Here is a 14,436-nt window from a genome sequence, read left to right as displayed (position 1 = left end):
GTACTTGAACAAAAAAATAATTTTTAAAAATACAACTTATCAAAATTTATGGTATGTAGTAAAAGCAGTCCTTAGTGGGAAATTTACACCATTGAATATATACTAGAAAAGAAAAAAAGATCTAAAATCAGTCATGGAGAATTGCACCTTAGGAAACAAACAAACAAAAAATAGCAGATTAATCCAAAGTAAGCAAAAGAAAATAAACAATGAAAATTAGAGCAGAAACCAATGAAACTGAAAAACAAGAAATCATGAGAGAAAACCAATAAAACCAAAATGGATTATTTGAAAAGATCAACAATATTGATAAGATTCTAGCCAAGCTAAGAAAAAATAGAGTACACAAATTACCAATACTAGAAATGAAGAAAAGGTCATTGCTACAGATTCTATTGGCATTAAAAAGATAATAAAGAAATACAAGAAAAACTCAGTGCCCACAAATTCAACAATTTAGGTGAAATGGACCAGTGTCCTGAAAGACACAGTATTCCAAAATTTACACAAGAAGAAGTAAACAATTCAAACAGGCCTATATCTATTCTATATTTATTTAAAAAATGAATTAATAATCAATAACCTTCCAAATCAGAAAGCACCAGGTCCAGATGGTTTCATTGATTAATTCTACCAAATATTTAAGGAAGAAATTATACCAATTCTCTATAATCTCTTTCAGAAGATAGAACAGAGTGAATATTTCCTCACTCATTATAGGATGGTCTCATCACCCTAGTACTAAAATCAGACAAAGACAATACAAGACAATAACTCAAATACATCTCACCAACATAAATACAAAAATACTCATTGTGGCATTGGTGGTATACTGGTGAGCATAGCCTTCCAAAAATACTCAGTAAAAAATTAGCAAACCAAATTCAACAATATATGAAAATAATTCTATACCATGACCAAGTGGGACTTATCCCAGGTATGCAAGACTGGTTCAACACTTAAAAATCGATTAATATACTTCTAGTCAAGACGGTTGTGTAGGCAGACATGGCTCACCTCTTCACACAACCACATCTAAACTACAGCTAAAATATAGAACAACCATTAGTCAGAACTGTCAGAAATCGAGTTGAGTGGAAGCCTGACAAATATGGAATTAAAGAAACCATATCAACCAGACTAGTAAGAAAGGCAAAGACATAGTATGGGCTGGTCCCACATCCATGTGTAGTGGACAAATTTGGAAAGGATATCTTGGGAGCAAGGAGTCCCAACCCTGCATAAGAACTCCCAGTCCAGGGTTCCAGTGTCAGAAAGATAAGTCCCTATAACTTCTGGCTTCAAAAACCAGTGGGAACTGAGTTGGTGGAAGAAACCTCTGGAGTCCTAAGTAATTCCTCTTAAAGAACCACCACACAGGACTTACACCGACTCACTCCCTCTGAGCTTTAGCACTGGGTTAGCCACTTGAACGGCACCAGTGGCATACAGGGAGAAACTGAAGTGTCTGGAATTAAGGCAAGCAGAGGCCATTGCCCTTTTCTGAACCATCCTCTGACAGACCACAGAGCTGGCAGGCTGGTGCCATATCTCAGACTATCAGCCTGGATAGTACTGTTTGTACTGCCCTGGAGAGCCCCAGAACTTTGTCCAACCCAACTTAAGGGCTGACCCAAGATGTTTTTCCATACGAATGGTTGGATTTGGCTCATGCTTCACAACTCCCTAAATCCTCTTGAACAAGGAACAGCCAGTCTCAGTGAGCCCCCAGCCCCCAGGTACCACTTGCTAAGTGGCCCCAGGCTTGGCACTAGTAGCAGCCAGCCCAGATTGACATCTGGGCTTCATCCGGGAATCTCAAAGTCCAGCACAAGTAGCAACCATCTCAGATTGCTTCATAGCTCAGGCAGGATGGCCCTTGGAAAAACACAGGTAGGGGCTGACCTTGGCCTGCACCACCTGCAAAACTTCAGAGCCTGTGCACCCAGTGGACAGCTACAGATCATGTTGGAACACCACCACTCTCTCCTACACAGCTTATGCTCCATAGAGAGCAGAGGTTGGTGGTCAGTGGTCACAGCCAGTACTTGCAGCTGACTGCCTTCGGTAAATAACTCCCATTGACCTGCCAATAGCAATCAAAGCTCAACTACAAGAGACAGATGTACTCAGCCCACCTGAAGGGGGCACACTGAGCACTCAGCTTGGAAGGTAGAGGAAACTGTGCCACTGGAGCTTACAGGATACCTACTATATTAGGCCACGCTACCGAAACAGGAAGTTGTAGCAGCTCTACCTAATACACAGAAACAAACACAGGGGGATTGCCAAAAAGGAGCAGAGAAAAAAATGGCCCCCAAATGGAAGAACAGATGAAAATTCCAGAAAAAGAAGTAAACAAAATAGCCCTGGCTGGTGTAGCTCAGTGGATTGAGTGCGGGCCTGCGAACCACACGATTGTGGTTTGATTCCCAGTCAGGGCACATGCCTGGGTTGCAGGCCAGTTCCCAGTTCTCGGCAAGGGACACACGAGAGGCAACCATACATTGATATTTCTCTCTCTCTCTCCTTCCCTTCCCCTCTAAGATAAATAAATAAAATCTTTAAAGAAAATGAAGATAGCAATTGATCAGATGCCGAGTTCAAAATAGTTATACGGATACTCAAGGAACTTAGTGAGGACCTCAATAGCATAAAAAAAGATCCAGTCAGAAATTAAGGATGCACTAATTGAAATAAAGAACAATTTACAGGGAAACAACAGTAGAGTGAATGAAGCCAAGCATCAAGCCAATGACTTGGAACATAGGGAAGCAAAAAAACAACCAATCAGAACAGCAAGAAAAAAAGAATCCAAAAAAATGAGGATAATGTTAGCAGCCTCTGGGAAAACTTCAAGCATTCCAACATCTGCGTCATAGGAGCGCCGGGAGAAGAGAAAGAGCAAGAAATTTGAAATCTGTTTGAAAAAATAATGAAAGAAAACTTCTGTACCTCAGTGAAGGAAATAGATATGCAAATCCAGAAAGCACAGGATCAAAAGAGATCCATTCCAAGACACTTCATAATTAAAATGCCAAAGTTAAAGCTAGAGAATCTTTTAAAAGTATGTTTTAATGATTATGCTATTACAGTTGTTCCAGTTTCCCCCCCTTTATCCCCCTCCTCCCTGCACAACCCTTCTCACCCTCCAGCATTCCCACCCCCGACATGCAGCTCATGTCCATGGGTTGTACATAAAGTTCTTGGGCTTCTCCATTTCCTATACTATTTAACCTCCTCCTGTCATTTTGTGCCTACCAATTATGCTTCTTATTCCCTGTACCTTTCCCCCATTCCCCCTCCCACTTTCCCACTGATAACTGTCCATGTGATCTTCATTTCTGTGATTTTGTTCCTGTTCTAGTTGTTTGCTTGGTTTGTTTTTGTATTTCTTTTTAGTTTTAGGTTGAGCTGTAGATAGTTGTGAGTTTGTTGTCTCTTTACTGTTCATAGTATTTGATCTTCTTTTTCTTAGATAAGTCCTTTTAACATTTCATATAATAAGAGCTTGGTGATGGTGAATTCCTTTATCTTAACCTTATCTGAGAAGCACTTTATCTGCCCTTCCATTCTAAAAGATAACTTTGCTGGGTAGAGTAATCTTGGATGCAGGTCCTTGCCTTTTATGAATTCAAATACTTCTTTCCAGCTCCTTCTTGCCTTAAGGTTTCTTTTGAGAAATCAGCTAATAGTCTTATGGGAACTCTTTGTCAGTAACTCTCTACCTTCCTTTTGCTGCTTTTAAGATTAAAAGAGAGAATCTTAAAAGCAGCAATAGAAAAGATATGAGTTACCACCCTGGCTGGTGTAGCTCATTGGATTGAGCGTGAGCCTGCGAACCACACGATCGAGGTTCAATTCCCAGTCAGGGCACATGCCTGGGTTGCAGGCAAGTTCCTGGTTCCTGGCAGGGGATGCACAAGAAGCAACCATACATTGATATTTCTCTCCCTCTCTTCTTCCCTTCTCCTCTAAAGATAAATAAATAAAATCTTTAAAAAAAGAAAAGATATGAGTTACCTACAGGGGAGTTCCCATAAAACTATCAGCTGATTTTGCAACATAAATTTTGCAGGCCAGAAAAGACTGGCAAGAAATATTGAAAGACGTGAAAAGCAGGAACCTGTAGCTGAGATTGCTCTACCCAGCACAGCTATCACTTAGAATCAAAAGGTTCTAAGATAAAAGAGCTTCCCAGAGAAGAAAAAATTTAAAAATTTCATCATCACCAAACCATTATTATATGAAATGTTAAAAGGACTTATTTAAGAAAAAAAGATTAGAACTAGGAACAATAAAATGGCAATAAATACATATCTATGAACAATTTAGTCTTAAAAAAGATGGAAAGGTGTGTGGAGAATGGTTGAGGAGTTTAGGGGATTAAGAAGAACAAACAGCCCTTGCTGGTGTGGCTCAGTGGATTGAGTGCCAGCCTGTGAATCAAGGAGCCACAGGTTCCACGCCCAGTCAGGGCACATGCCTGGGTTGCAGGCCAGGTCCCCAGCAGGGGGCATATGAGAGGCAACCACACATTGATGTTTCTCTCCCTCTCTCTTTCCCTGTCTCTAAAAACAAATAAATAAAATCCTAAAAAAAGAAGTACAGAATAGGTGCTTAAAAAATAGGTAGTTACAGAGTAACCATGAGGATGTAAAGTACAGTAGAGGAAGTGGAGTAGCCAAAGAACTTATATGCATTACCCATTGACATGAACAATGGTGTAGAGATTGGACTGAAGGAGTGGGGTGTGTTTAGTGGAGCGAAAAGGGGAGAAATGTGGAACAACTATAATACCATGACCAATAAAATATAATTTAAAAATCAATTAATGTAACACATCACAGGAAAAGGCTAAATAAAAAATCACATGATAATATCAACAGATGAAGAGAAAGCACTTAATGAAATCTAACACCCATTTGTGATTTTAAAAAAATCTCTTAATAAGCTAAGAATAGAAATAGAGGGAAACTTCCCCAACTTGATAAAAGACATCTATAAAACACCTATAGCTAACATTGTACTTAGTGATGAAAAACTAGAAGCTTTCCTGTTTAGATCAGGGAGAATGCAAGGATGTCCCTTCCACCACTCCTTTTCAATCTCATAGTGAAAATCTTAGCCAATGCAGTAAGACATGAAAAGGAAATAAAAGATATACAGTTGTGAAAGAGATGACAAATAACATAGTTGTTTATGTAGAAAATCCAAAAGAATCAACAAAAAACTCATTCAACTAATAAGTGATTATGGCAAGGCTTCAAGATACAAGGTTAATATGCAAAATGTTATTGCTTTACTATACACCAACAGCGAAAAGTGGATTTTTAAATTAAAAACAATACCATTTATATCAGCACTCTCAAAAATGAACTATTTAAGTATAAGTCTAACGAAATGTGTACAAGATCTGTATGAGGAAAACTAAAACCTCCAATGAAAGAAAGTAGAAAAATAAACCTAATGAATGGATATTCCATGTTTACAGATAAGAGGACTCAATTTTGTCAAGATGTCAATTCTTCAAAACTTGATCTGTAGACTTAATGCAGCCTCAATAAAAAATCCCAGCAAGTTATTTTTGTGGATATTAACAAATTTATTCTAAACTTTACATGGAGAGCTAACACAATTTTTTTTAAGCACTGTGTCCCAGGGCAGCTGCATCACCCTCAACAGGTCAAGGCAGTTCCAGTACTCTGGAATGTTTCTGTGGCAGACGAAAAAAGCACCTGCCTGGGACTGCAGCCAGGTGCAGAGTGACTCTGCAATACAATATTAAAGGAGAAGAACAAAGTTGGAGGACTGACACTACTCGACTACAAGACTTCCTATAAAGCTGTCATATGGTAATAATGAGTGTGTAGTATTATAAAAAATAGACAGATAGAACAATGGAAAAACTAGAGAGCCAATAAGTAGATCCAAATAAATACAGGTAACATATATTTTTTTTTTTTACAAAGGAGCAACTGCAATAACAATGGAGCAATGATAATCTTTTCCAATCAATGATGTTGGAACAATTTGATGTCTATGTCCAAAAGCCAAATCTAGACTTAGACCTTACACCTTTCACATAAATTATCTCAAAATGAGTCACAGATCTAATTGTAAAAAGGAGAACTATAAAACTGGTAGAAGATAACATAAGGAAAATCTAGATGACCTTGGTTTTGATGATGACTTTAAATACAAAACCAAAGGAACAATCCATGAAAGAAAAAAAAAAGATAAGCTGGACTTCATTAAAATTAGAAACTCTCACTCTGAGAAAGATACCATGAAGGGAATAAAAATACAAGCCACAGACTAGGAGAAACTGTTTTCCAAAGGCATATCTGATAAAGAACGGTTTTCCAAAATACACAAAGAATTATTAAAACTTAATAAAAGGAAAACAAGCAACCAGACTAAAAAATGGACCAAAGACCCTAACAGACATCTCATCAAAGATGATATATAGATAGCAACTAAGCATATGAAAAGATACTACACATCATATGTCATCAGGAAGATGCAAATTAAAACAATGAGATACCACTACACACCCATTAGAATGTCAAAAATCTAAAACACTGACAACACTGAATACTAGCATGAATGTGGAAAAACAGAAACTCTCATTAATTGCTGGTGGGAAGGCACAATGGTAGAGCCACTTTGGAAGACAGTTTTGTGATGTCTTACCACATCTGGACAGTAAACATACTCTTACCATACTATCCAGCAATAGCACTCCTTGGTATTTACCCAAAGAAGTGGAAAGTTCTGTCCATACAAAATTTTGTATGCAGATATTTATAGCAGCTTTATTTATAATTGTCTAAATTTGGGCAACCAAGATATTCTTCTGTAGTTTAATGGATTAATTAACTGTGGTACATCCAGACAATGGAATATTATTCAGTGCTAAAAAGAAATGAGCTATAAAGACTTGGGGGAACATTAAATGCATATTCTTAAGTGAAAGAAGCCAATCCAGAAAGTCTGCACACATGTGATTCCAACTCCAAGACTTTCTGGAAAAGGCAAAACTATTGAAACAGTGGTTGCAAGGTAATAGGGGATAGGATGATAGGGGTGGAGCATAGAAGATTTTTAGGGCAGTGAAAACAATCTGTACAGCAATATAATGGTGGATACATGCTATTATACATTTATCAAATCCCACAGATATTTTGGCCATTATGTTAAGAAGTTGCTATTTAAATATTTTTTCGCAGTCTCTATTTAAAGTATATTTTACTGATTATGCTATTACAGTTTTCCCAAATTTTCCCCCTTTATGCCTTCTCTGCCCTGCACCCAAACCCTCCAGCATTCCCCCACTTTAGGTCATGCCCATGAGTTGTACACATAAATTCTTTGACTTCTGTTTTCTATACCATTTTTGACCTTTCCCCATCTATTTTATGTCTAACAGTTATGCTTTTTATTCCCTGTACTTTTCCCCCACTATTCCTCCCTTTCACATCCCCACTGAAAACCCTCCATGTCTCTGATTCTGTTGTCCATTTTTCTGATTCTGTTCCTTTCCACTTGTTTGCTTAGTTTCTGTTTTCATTGTTTTTCTTTTCTTTTTTTTTAGGTTTATTTGTTGATAGTTGTGAGTTTTTTGTCATTTTACTGTTCATAGTTTTTGATCATCTTTTATTCCTTAGATAAATCCTTTTGACATTTCATATAATAATGACTTGATGAGGATGAACTCCTTTATCTTGACCTTATCTGGAAAGTACTTTATCTGTCCTTCCATTCTAAATGACAGCTTTGCTGGATAAAGTAATCTTGGATGTAGGTCTTTGCTTCCACGACTTCAAATACTTCTTTTCAGCCCCTTCTTGCCTGTAAGGTTTCTTTTGAGAAATCCGCTGATAGTTTGATGGGAACTCCTTTGTAGGCAACTTTCTCCTCTCCTCTTGCTGCTTTTAAGATTTTCTCTTTATCTTTAATCTTAGGTATTTTATTTTATTTTTTAAAATTTATTTAATTATTTTTCAATAAAGTTTTCTGTCTATTACTCCCATCCCATTCCACCCCCGGTGCTCCCCCCTCCCTCCCATTTCCACCCTTCTTAGTTGTTGTCCCTGTAACAAATATAAAGTATATTTGTTCCTCTAAATCCCTCCCCTATTTCCCCTGGAATTCCCTCCCTTCTCCCCTTTGGTTGCTGTCCCCCTGTTCTCTATTTCAGTGTCTTTGGTTATATTTTGCTTGCTTGTTTGTTTTGTTGTTTAGCTTCCTGCTAAAGGTGAGATCATATGGTATTTGTCCTTCAACACCTGGCTTATTTCACTCAGCATAATGCTTTCCAGTTCCATCCATGATATTGCAAAAGGTAGGAGCTCCTTCTTTCTTTCTGTTGCATAGAATTCCATTGTGTATATGTACCATAGTTTTTTTATCCATTCATTTACTGATGGGCACCTAGGTTGCCACTCAATCCACTGAGCCACACAAGCCAGGGCTGCAACCTAATGCTGGGTAATTTAATGATGATGTGCCTTGGTGTGTTCCTCTTTGGCTCCAACTTCATTGGGATTCTCTGGGCTTCATGGACTTCCCAGAAGTCTATTTCCTTTGTCAGATTGGCAAAGTTATCCTTCATTATTTGTTCAAATAAGTTTTCAATTTCTTGCTGTTGTTCTTCTCCTTCTGGCACCCCTATAATTCAGATATTGGAATGTTTAAAGTTGTCCCAGAGGTTCCTAAACCTCTCTTTATTTTTTTTAAATTCATGTTTCTTCATTCTATTCCAGTTGGATGATTATTTCTTCCTTTTGTTCCAAATCATTGCTTTGAGTCCTGGTTTCCTTCCTGTCACTGTTGGTTCCCTGAATATTTTCCTTTATTTCACTTTGGTTATCTTTCATTTGCTCTTTCATTTTTCAACCCAGCTCAGTCAGTTCTGTGAGCATTTTGATTACCAGGGCTTTAAATTCTCCATCAAATAGGTTGGCTTTCTCCTCCTTGCTTAGCTCTCTTTCTGGAGTTTTGCTCTTTCTTTCATTTGGGCCATATTTTTTTGTCTCGGTGCACCAGTCAGGTTGGTCTTGACTGCTTCATTAATTCTTTGGTTGTCAGAGTTCCATGTGGTTTGATTTTCTGGTACTTCTGTTTTTTAAAAAATTGATTTTAGACTAGTCATTATCTTTCTTTTGGTTGTTCAAGGAAGTGAAGGGTTTCTACCTATGCCTCCATCTTGGCTGGAACCTGGACCAGCAGACAGTCTCTTCTATTTTATATTTTCTTTATGTTTTGCACAAAAACCTGAGTTTACTTTTCTGTGCTGTGGTTCTAACACTAATTTAATTTTCAGCATTTTCCTGGTGTTGTTGTGGTCTTTTTGGTTTATCTTATGTTATTAGGGTTTTGGTTTTCCCTGATCCTGTTGTCTGAGGGAGTGGAAGTGTTTTCCTAGGTCAGGTTGCTCAGCATCTCTCAGTGGGGGATTGTTACAATGAGACTCCTAGTATCTCTGTTGCAGGGAGAGAGTCTCAGACCCACAAAGACAAAGAGCATTCCAGAACCCGGCACTGCTGTGGTTTCATCCCTCTTGTCTGTTCATCCTAGAACCGCAGTATCTCTGTGTGAAAGTGAGGAGTCTCAAGTCCAGTGAGGAAAGATCATGCTTCCATTGTCTACTATTATTGGTGGGACTTCTGATGATTCCCTTTTTCCAGTGGTTTTGGGCTCATCTGATGTCAGAGGGACTCCCATTCCATCTTGGGGAAGAGTGAATCTACCTGTGTGCTGCTCTTTATTGCTAGGTTAGCATCAGGAAATGCCATGCCTGAGTTCACTTCTGTTGGGTGAAGAGATGTAAGATACCTTGTCCCTCTATTGTTCTCAGAGTCCAAAGCTTTTTTTTTTTAAATAATCTTTCAGAGTTCCCCCTTGGTTGTTTCTTGCTTTATTTCCAGGAATGGTTTGTACTTGTTCTTAGCAGGGGAAACAAGGAGAAACAGGTCTATGCCATTTTGTCTAAGCCAGAAATCACCCTTGCATTTTAAAAGTGTAAAAAGGACCCGAGACCACAAATTTTTAAGAACTGTTGGCCTTAAAAAAGGGTGAGCTACCCATGTGATTCAAACAAACATCAAAAAGCTCCCTACCTCAAAATCCAGCCCACTGTATTTGAAATTCTCAGTACTACATAAACATTTTCCAAAGAGCTGTTATAGAGGATAATTTAGGTAACACTGTAGAGTCATTAGCTTTTCTAAATAATTGGCTATATTCATTGCAAAGTTAAAGAATACTGAAGTTCTCCAGGATGGAACATAAGACTGTCAGCTAGGTATTAGAAGAAAAGGTCAAATTTAAAAGATGCTCTCTGTGTTACAGGGGTGCTGGAGTGAAAACCCTTGCTCTCTGCAGGGTTATAGACAAGGTGTGGAAGTGGGATGAGGATATAGAAATTGTAGGAAGATCAGAGGAAATAGTACAGAAGGACAAATTCCTGGCTTCCATCCCAAGTTTGCATACCCAAAGAGTTTTTAATTTTGTTTTTCTTAATGGCAGCAATCAGGAAAAAGGAAGTTAGGGAAGGAACAAACATTTTGAAAAATTTTAAAGAAAAAGCCAACCATTGTACTGATTACTGCTTGTTTCTTGGAATCTATAGTCATGTTCTCTTTCGCAGCAAGGCCATCTGGTCCAGATGCTTCTCTGCCAGACTGTTTATATGGCAAGCAATGTCTTGATTAATTGAGAGAAATGCTTTAGGGCACACACCAAAGCCACACCTTTTTCTAAAAATCCTTACCCGATGTTGTGTATTGGTTTTAGAGAGAAGGGAAGGAAGAGGATAAAAGAGACATTGATGTGAGAGAGAAACATTGATCAGTTGCTGCCAGTATGTGCCCCAACCAGGGATTGTACCTGCAACCTAGGTATGGACTGTGACCAGGAATTGGACCCACAACCTTTTAGTTCATGAGACAACAGTCCAACCAACTGAGCCACCCAGCCAGGAACAATGAAACACCTTCTAACTCCATGAAGTTTCTCCCTCCCAAATGTTTTCTTTCCATGTTTTTCTTGTTTCCATAATGCCTCTCCCTAAAATGAAATTGGTCTAGAGAAAGCAGCTACTTTTGCTGGTCAAAACTTCATTGGAGAAAGCTTAGTGGTACTCTCCCACCCTCAAAAGCCCATCTTGTTTCTCCTGGAAGTTTGCCATATTCATCTCTGGCTACAGTATCCAAACTAAAAGGAAAAACAAAGGATAGAAAGGGGATTTGATGGCCATTAAAGTTCCCAGAAACTTTCCTCTAAAAATAGAGATATCAAAAATACTATTTGGCTATCATTTCTGTCCTCTAGTTTTGGTCCCAATATCTTTATGAAATTGGCTAATGGTGGGAACCTACGATCACATATGGCCAACAACAACAATAGCAACAAAAATTTTAAGGGTTGTTCTCAACAAAATTCCTTGAAGGAAGAGTAAACATGATTCCCACAAAAGACAAGCCATGAAAAAGGACATGGTGCCTATCAAGAAATATCTGTTGAGGACCTATCTGTGCCACAAACAGTGCTGACACTGGGAAAACAAAAATGAACAAGACAGACACAATTTCTGCCTGCCATGCCAATGTGGTAGGAAGCCATTTATAGTGCAGACCAAAATGGAGGCACATGAAAATCCCTTGATTTAAGTGTATACACCTTGATTTGGGAACTATAAATCTGATTCAAAGGTTTTAAACTTTTTAAAATAGAAGACATATAAATAATTTGAGATCTGTAAAAGCTCAACAACATCACCTTGGAATAAAGATAGTAACATCCAAATCTACCGCTAGATAATATGTTTTTAAGAATATACACTTTGTCCTATAAATAGGTAACAATTGGCAAGACAATACATCCAAACCACTTTATTGCCAAGATTCCCAATAGTCAGGATGATAATAAACTCTTAGATTCTGAAGAAAAGATGGTTTTCAGAAATTGTCCATCCCTATTACAGTGACAATATAATTCAGAGCTAAGAACTATAGATTTTCAGATGAACTTTTAAAAAAATCTTACATCATTCCATTGGTACACATTACTTAAACCTCTGAGATCACCTTCTAGCCCAGCACTGTGCAATGGAACTTTCTATGATGGTGGAAATATTTTATCTCTGTATTGTCCAATTCAGTAGCCATTACCCACATGTAGTTATGGAACACCTGAGATGTGGCTAGTATAACTGAGGGACTGGGTTTCTAATTTTATTTAATTTGAATTTATTAAATTAAATAGCCACATGTGCATAGTGAACTGTGCAAATTTAGTCCTAACATGGAGATGATTCTGTCAGGGGAAAAAAACCTCCCTTTCCTTTGGATCAACTTTCTCTAAACTGAGAAATTCTTAAAAACTGAAAAAGGGCAGAAAAATCTCTACATTAACAAAACTGTGAATAAGTAGCAAAATAAAGATTAGTTCTGGATTGAAACAAAATTTAGGACTGCAATTTCAAAGGAGGATTGCATGTCAGCCTGCAAACCAGAGGGTAACAGGTTAGATTCCCAGTCAGGGCATATGCCTGGCTTGCTGGCCAGGTCTCCAATAGGGGGCGTGTGAGAAGCAACCACACATTGATGTTTCTCTCCCTCCCTTTCCCCTCTCTAAAAATGAATAAATAAAATATCTTTAAAAATATATAATTTGGGGAAGAAAGTATATGATTTTATCTACCATTGACCTAATTATATAAGGCTAAATTCAAAATATATCTGGTATTTGAAAAAACTAGCCAAGGAATTTTTCTGAACTACCGATCGCTTATGAGTCTAACCAACATCAGCGTTTTAACTCTAAAAGTGATTTTTTTCTCCTCAAATCCCTGAAAATACCCATATCATGCACAATGATAAACCACTCACATATTTCCCAACATACGGCCTTAGGCTTGAAAAAGTACAAGTCCCTAAGAAGTGTTAGATAGGAAAGCATGGCAGGGCCTCTCAGCCAGGCTCTGCCTGCTGTAGCAAATTAGGTCCATCACGGGGAGGTTAAAGGAAATAATACTCAAGTAAAAACAACAACAAAAAATCCTTAACATAAGCTTGAGCTTCTGAGTAAGTTCATTTGTTCAGTTTCCAAACTCAAAAAAAAAAAAAAGCTTCTGTGATTTGTCTTTAAAAATATGTTTAAATTTAGAAGCTACAGAAAACAATTTTATTTACAGGCTGCCCATCTCCCAAGTCAGCATAGCACGTATTTGCTAAGCAACATTTCTGAATGCTATTTTACTCAGAATACTAATCATAATTCTGTTCCGGTACAGGTGGGGAACATTCTCTGTAAAAATTTACAATTTCAGTTTAAAATAAAACTCCATTCCCAATTTTCTTTGGTGGTTTGGCGATTCCTTCCTTACCTGCAAGGCAGTTTAGGATCAGGAAGACGTTCCAAAATGCGAACACCATTGTGTTCAAGTTCGTGTAGTGCAGCTGGGGACCAGCAGCTTGCCTGGGCTAGGCTGCGTCTCAAACTGGCTTCTTTAATCACACTGAGGTTTGGGCAGGCTTATCTGTGGGCATCACTGAACAAACAAGCTTTTTCAGGCTTGCGTATTGGGTACAGAGCTTTTGCAGAGCAGATTTCTGTTTCTTTGAAACACTTTTCATGGGGTGTGTTTCCTTGATATATTTGCTACTATGTTAATAATAAACCCATGCATTTAAATTCTTCAAGTTCTTTGTACACAGATTCTCTAAGTTTTATTGTTTAAAATCAATTTTATTAAAAGTTATACTTAGGGGGGAAGATACAGTTGGAAGAGAGCCTGTGCAAATAAAAGTTGACAAGGCTAATTGATTTCAAATATTTCCATAAAAGTCTTAAAGCACTGATTCAGTAACATCCTTTTACAAATTAGGTTAGTAAATTGGTGCTCTAAGATTTTCTCAGGAGACGGAGTTCACAGAAAAAGTGCAGGGATTATGAAGCAAAAAAATAATTTCTATGTGAATAAACTCTGGACATGTCACACTTTTTTTGAAGCCCTGCCAGTTCTCACTACCCTCCACCAAAACTGGCAGTGAAATGAATTCCATGCTTCTGTCTCCTGGGTTAGAAAACTCACAGCATTTATTCACTTACCTAATTTTGCAAAATCAGATGAGGGAAAAATGCTTTAAGACTTCCATTGAATGAGTCTGAATTTTTGTACTGAATAGGGGCTACAAGACTTCCTTGGAAAGGAGGTTCAATAGGAGGGAATGGGAGGTTGCACAGGTGAGAAGCATTCATGTGAACAAGAACTTCTAACAGTGTTCCTCTTGTGCCTATGTTACCCTCAAATATGTAAGGGCTTCCTCTGTCTTTTCCCATATAGTATTAAAGTCCTGCTGTTTACATCTCTGTAATGGCTCTCAGATTTGTCCTTTCTCCAATCTGCTGTTTCCATCATGGACCAGG

General features: G+C 38.0%; 1 protein-coding gene and 1 non-coding gene across 3 annotated transcripts in view; both read right to left on the bottom strand.

Moving 5' to 3' along the window:
- The window catches only part of VSIG1 (V-set and immunoglobulin domain containing 1), a 38,820-nt gene extending 25,335 nt beyond the window's left edge, over window positions 1–13,485 (bottom strand). For both annotated transcript variants that reach the window (XM_037065844.1, XM_037065843.1), the window contains exon 1: window positions 13,394–13,485. In XM_037065844.1, coding sequence (XP_036921739.1) covers window positions 13,394–13,442 — 49 coding nt within the window. In that variant the 5' untranslated portion in view covers window positions 13,443–13,485. The remainder of the gene's footprint in view (window positions 1–13,393) is intronic.
- Window positions 5,650–5,775, bottom strand: LOC119000728 (small nucleolar RNA SNORA77). Its single transcript, XR_005069392.1, has one exon. It is a non-coding gene; the product is annotated as a small nucleolar RNA SNORA77 (small nucleolar RNA).
- Window positions 13,486–14,436: the final 951 nt, after the last annotated feature.

Source organism: Sturnira hondurensis, unplaced genomic scaffold, assembly GCF_014824575.4.
Source record: "Sturnira hondurensis isolate 20B ecotype Veracruz unplaced genomic scaffold, ASM1482457v3 Scaffold0016187, whole genome shotgun sequence".
In the NCBI taxonomy this organism is placed as follows: domain Eukaryota; kingdom Metazoa; phylum Chordata; class Mammalia; order Chiroptera; family Phyllostomidae; genus Sturnira; species Sturnira hondurensis.
Note: the sequence above shows the minus strand (reverse complement) of the source record. Positions and strands in the feature narration are given on the sequence as shown.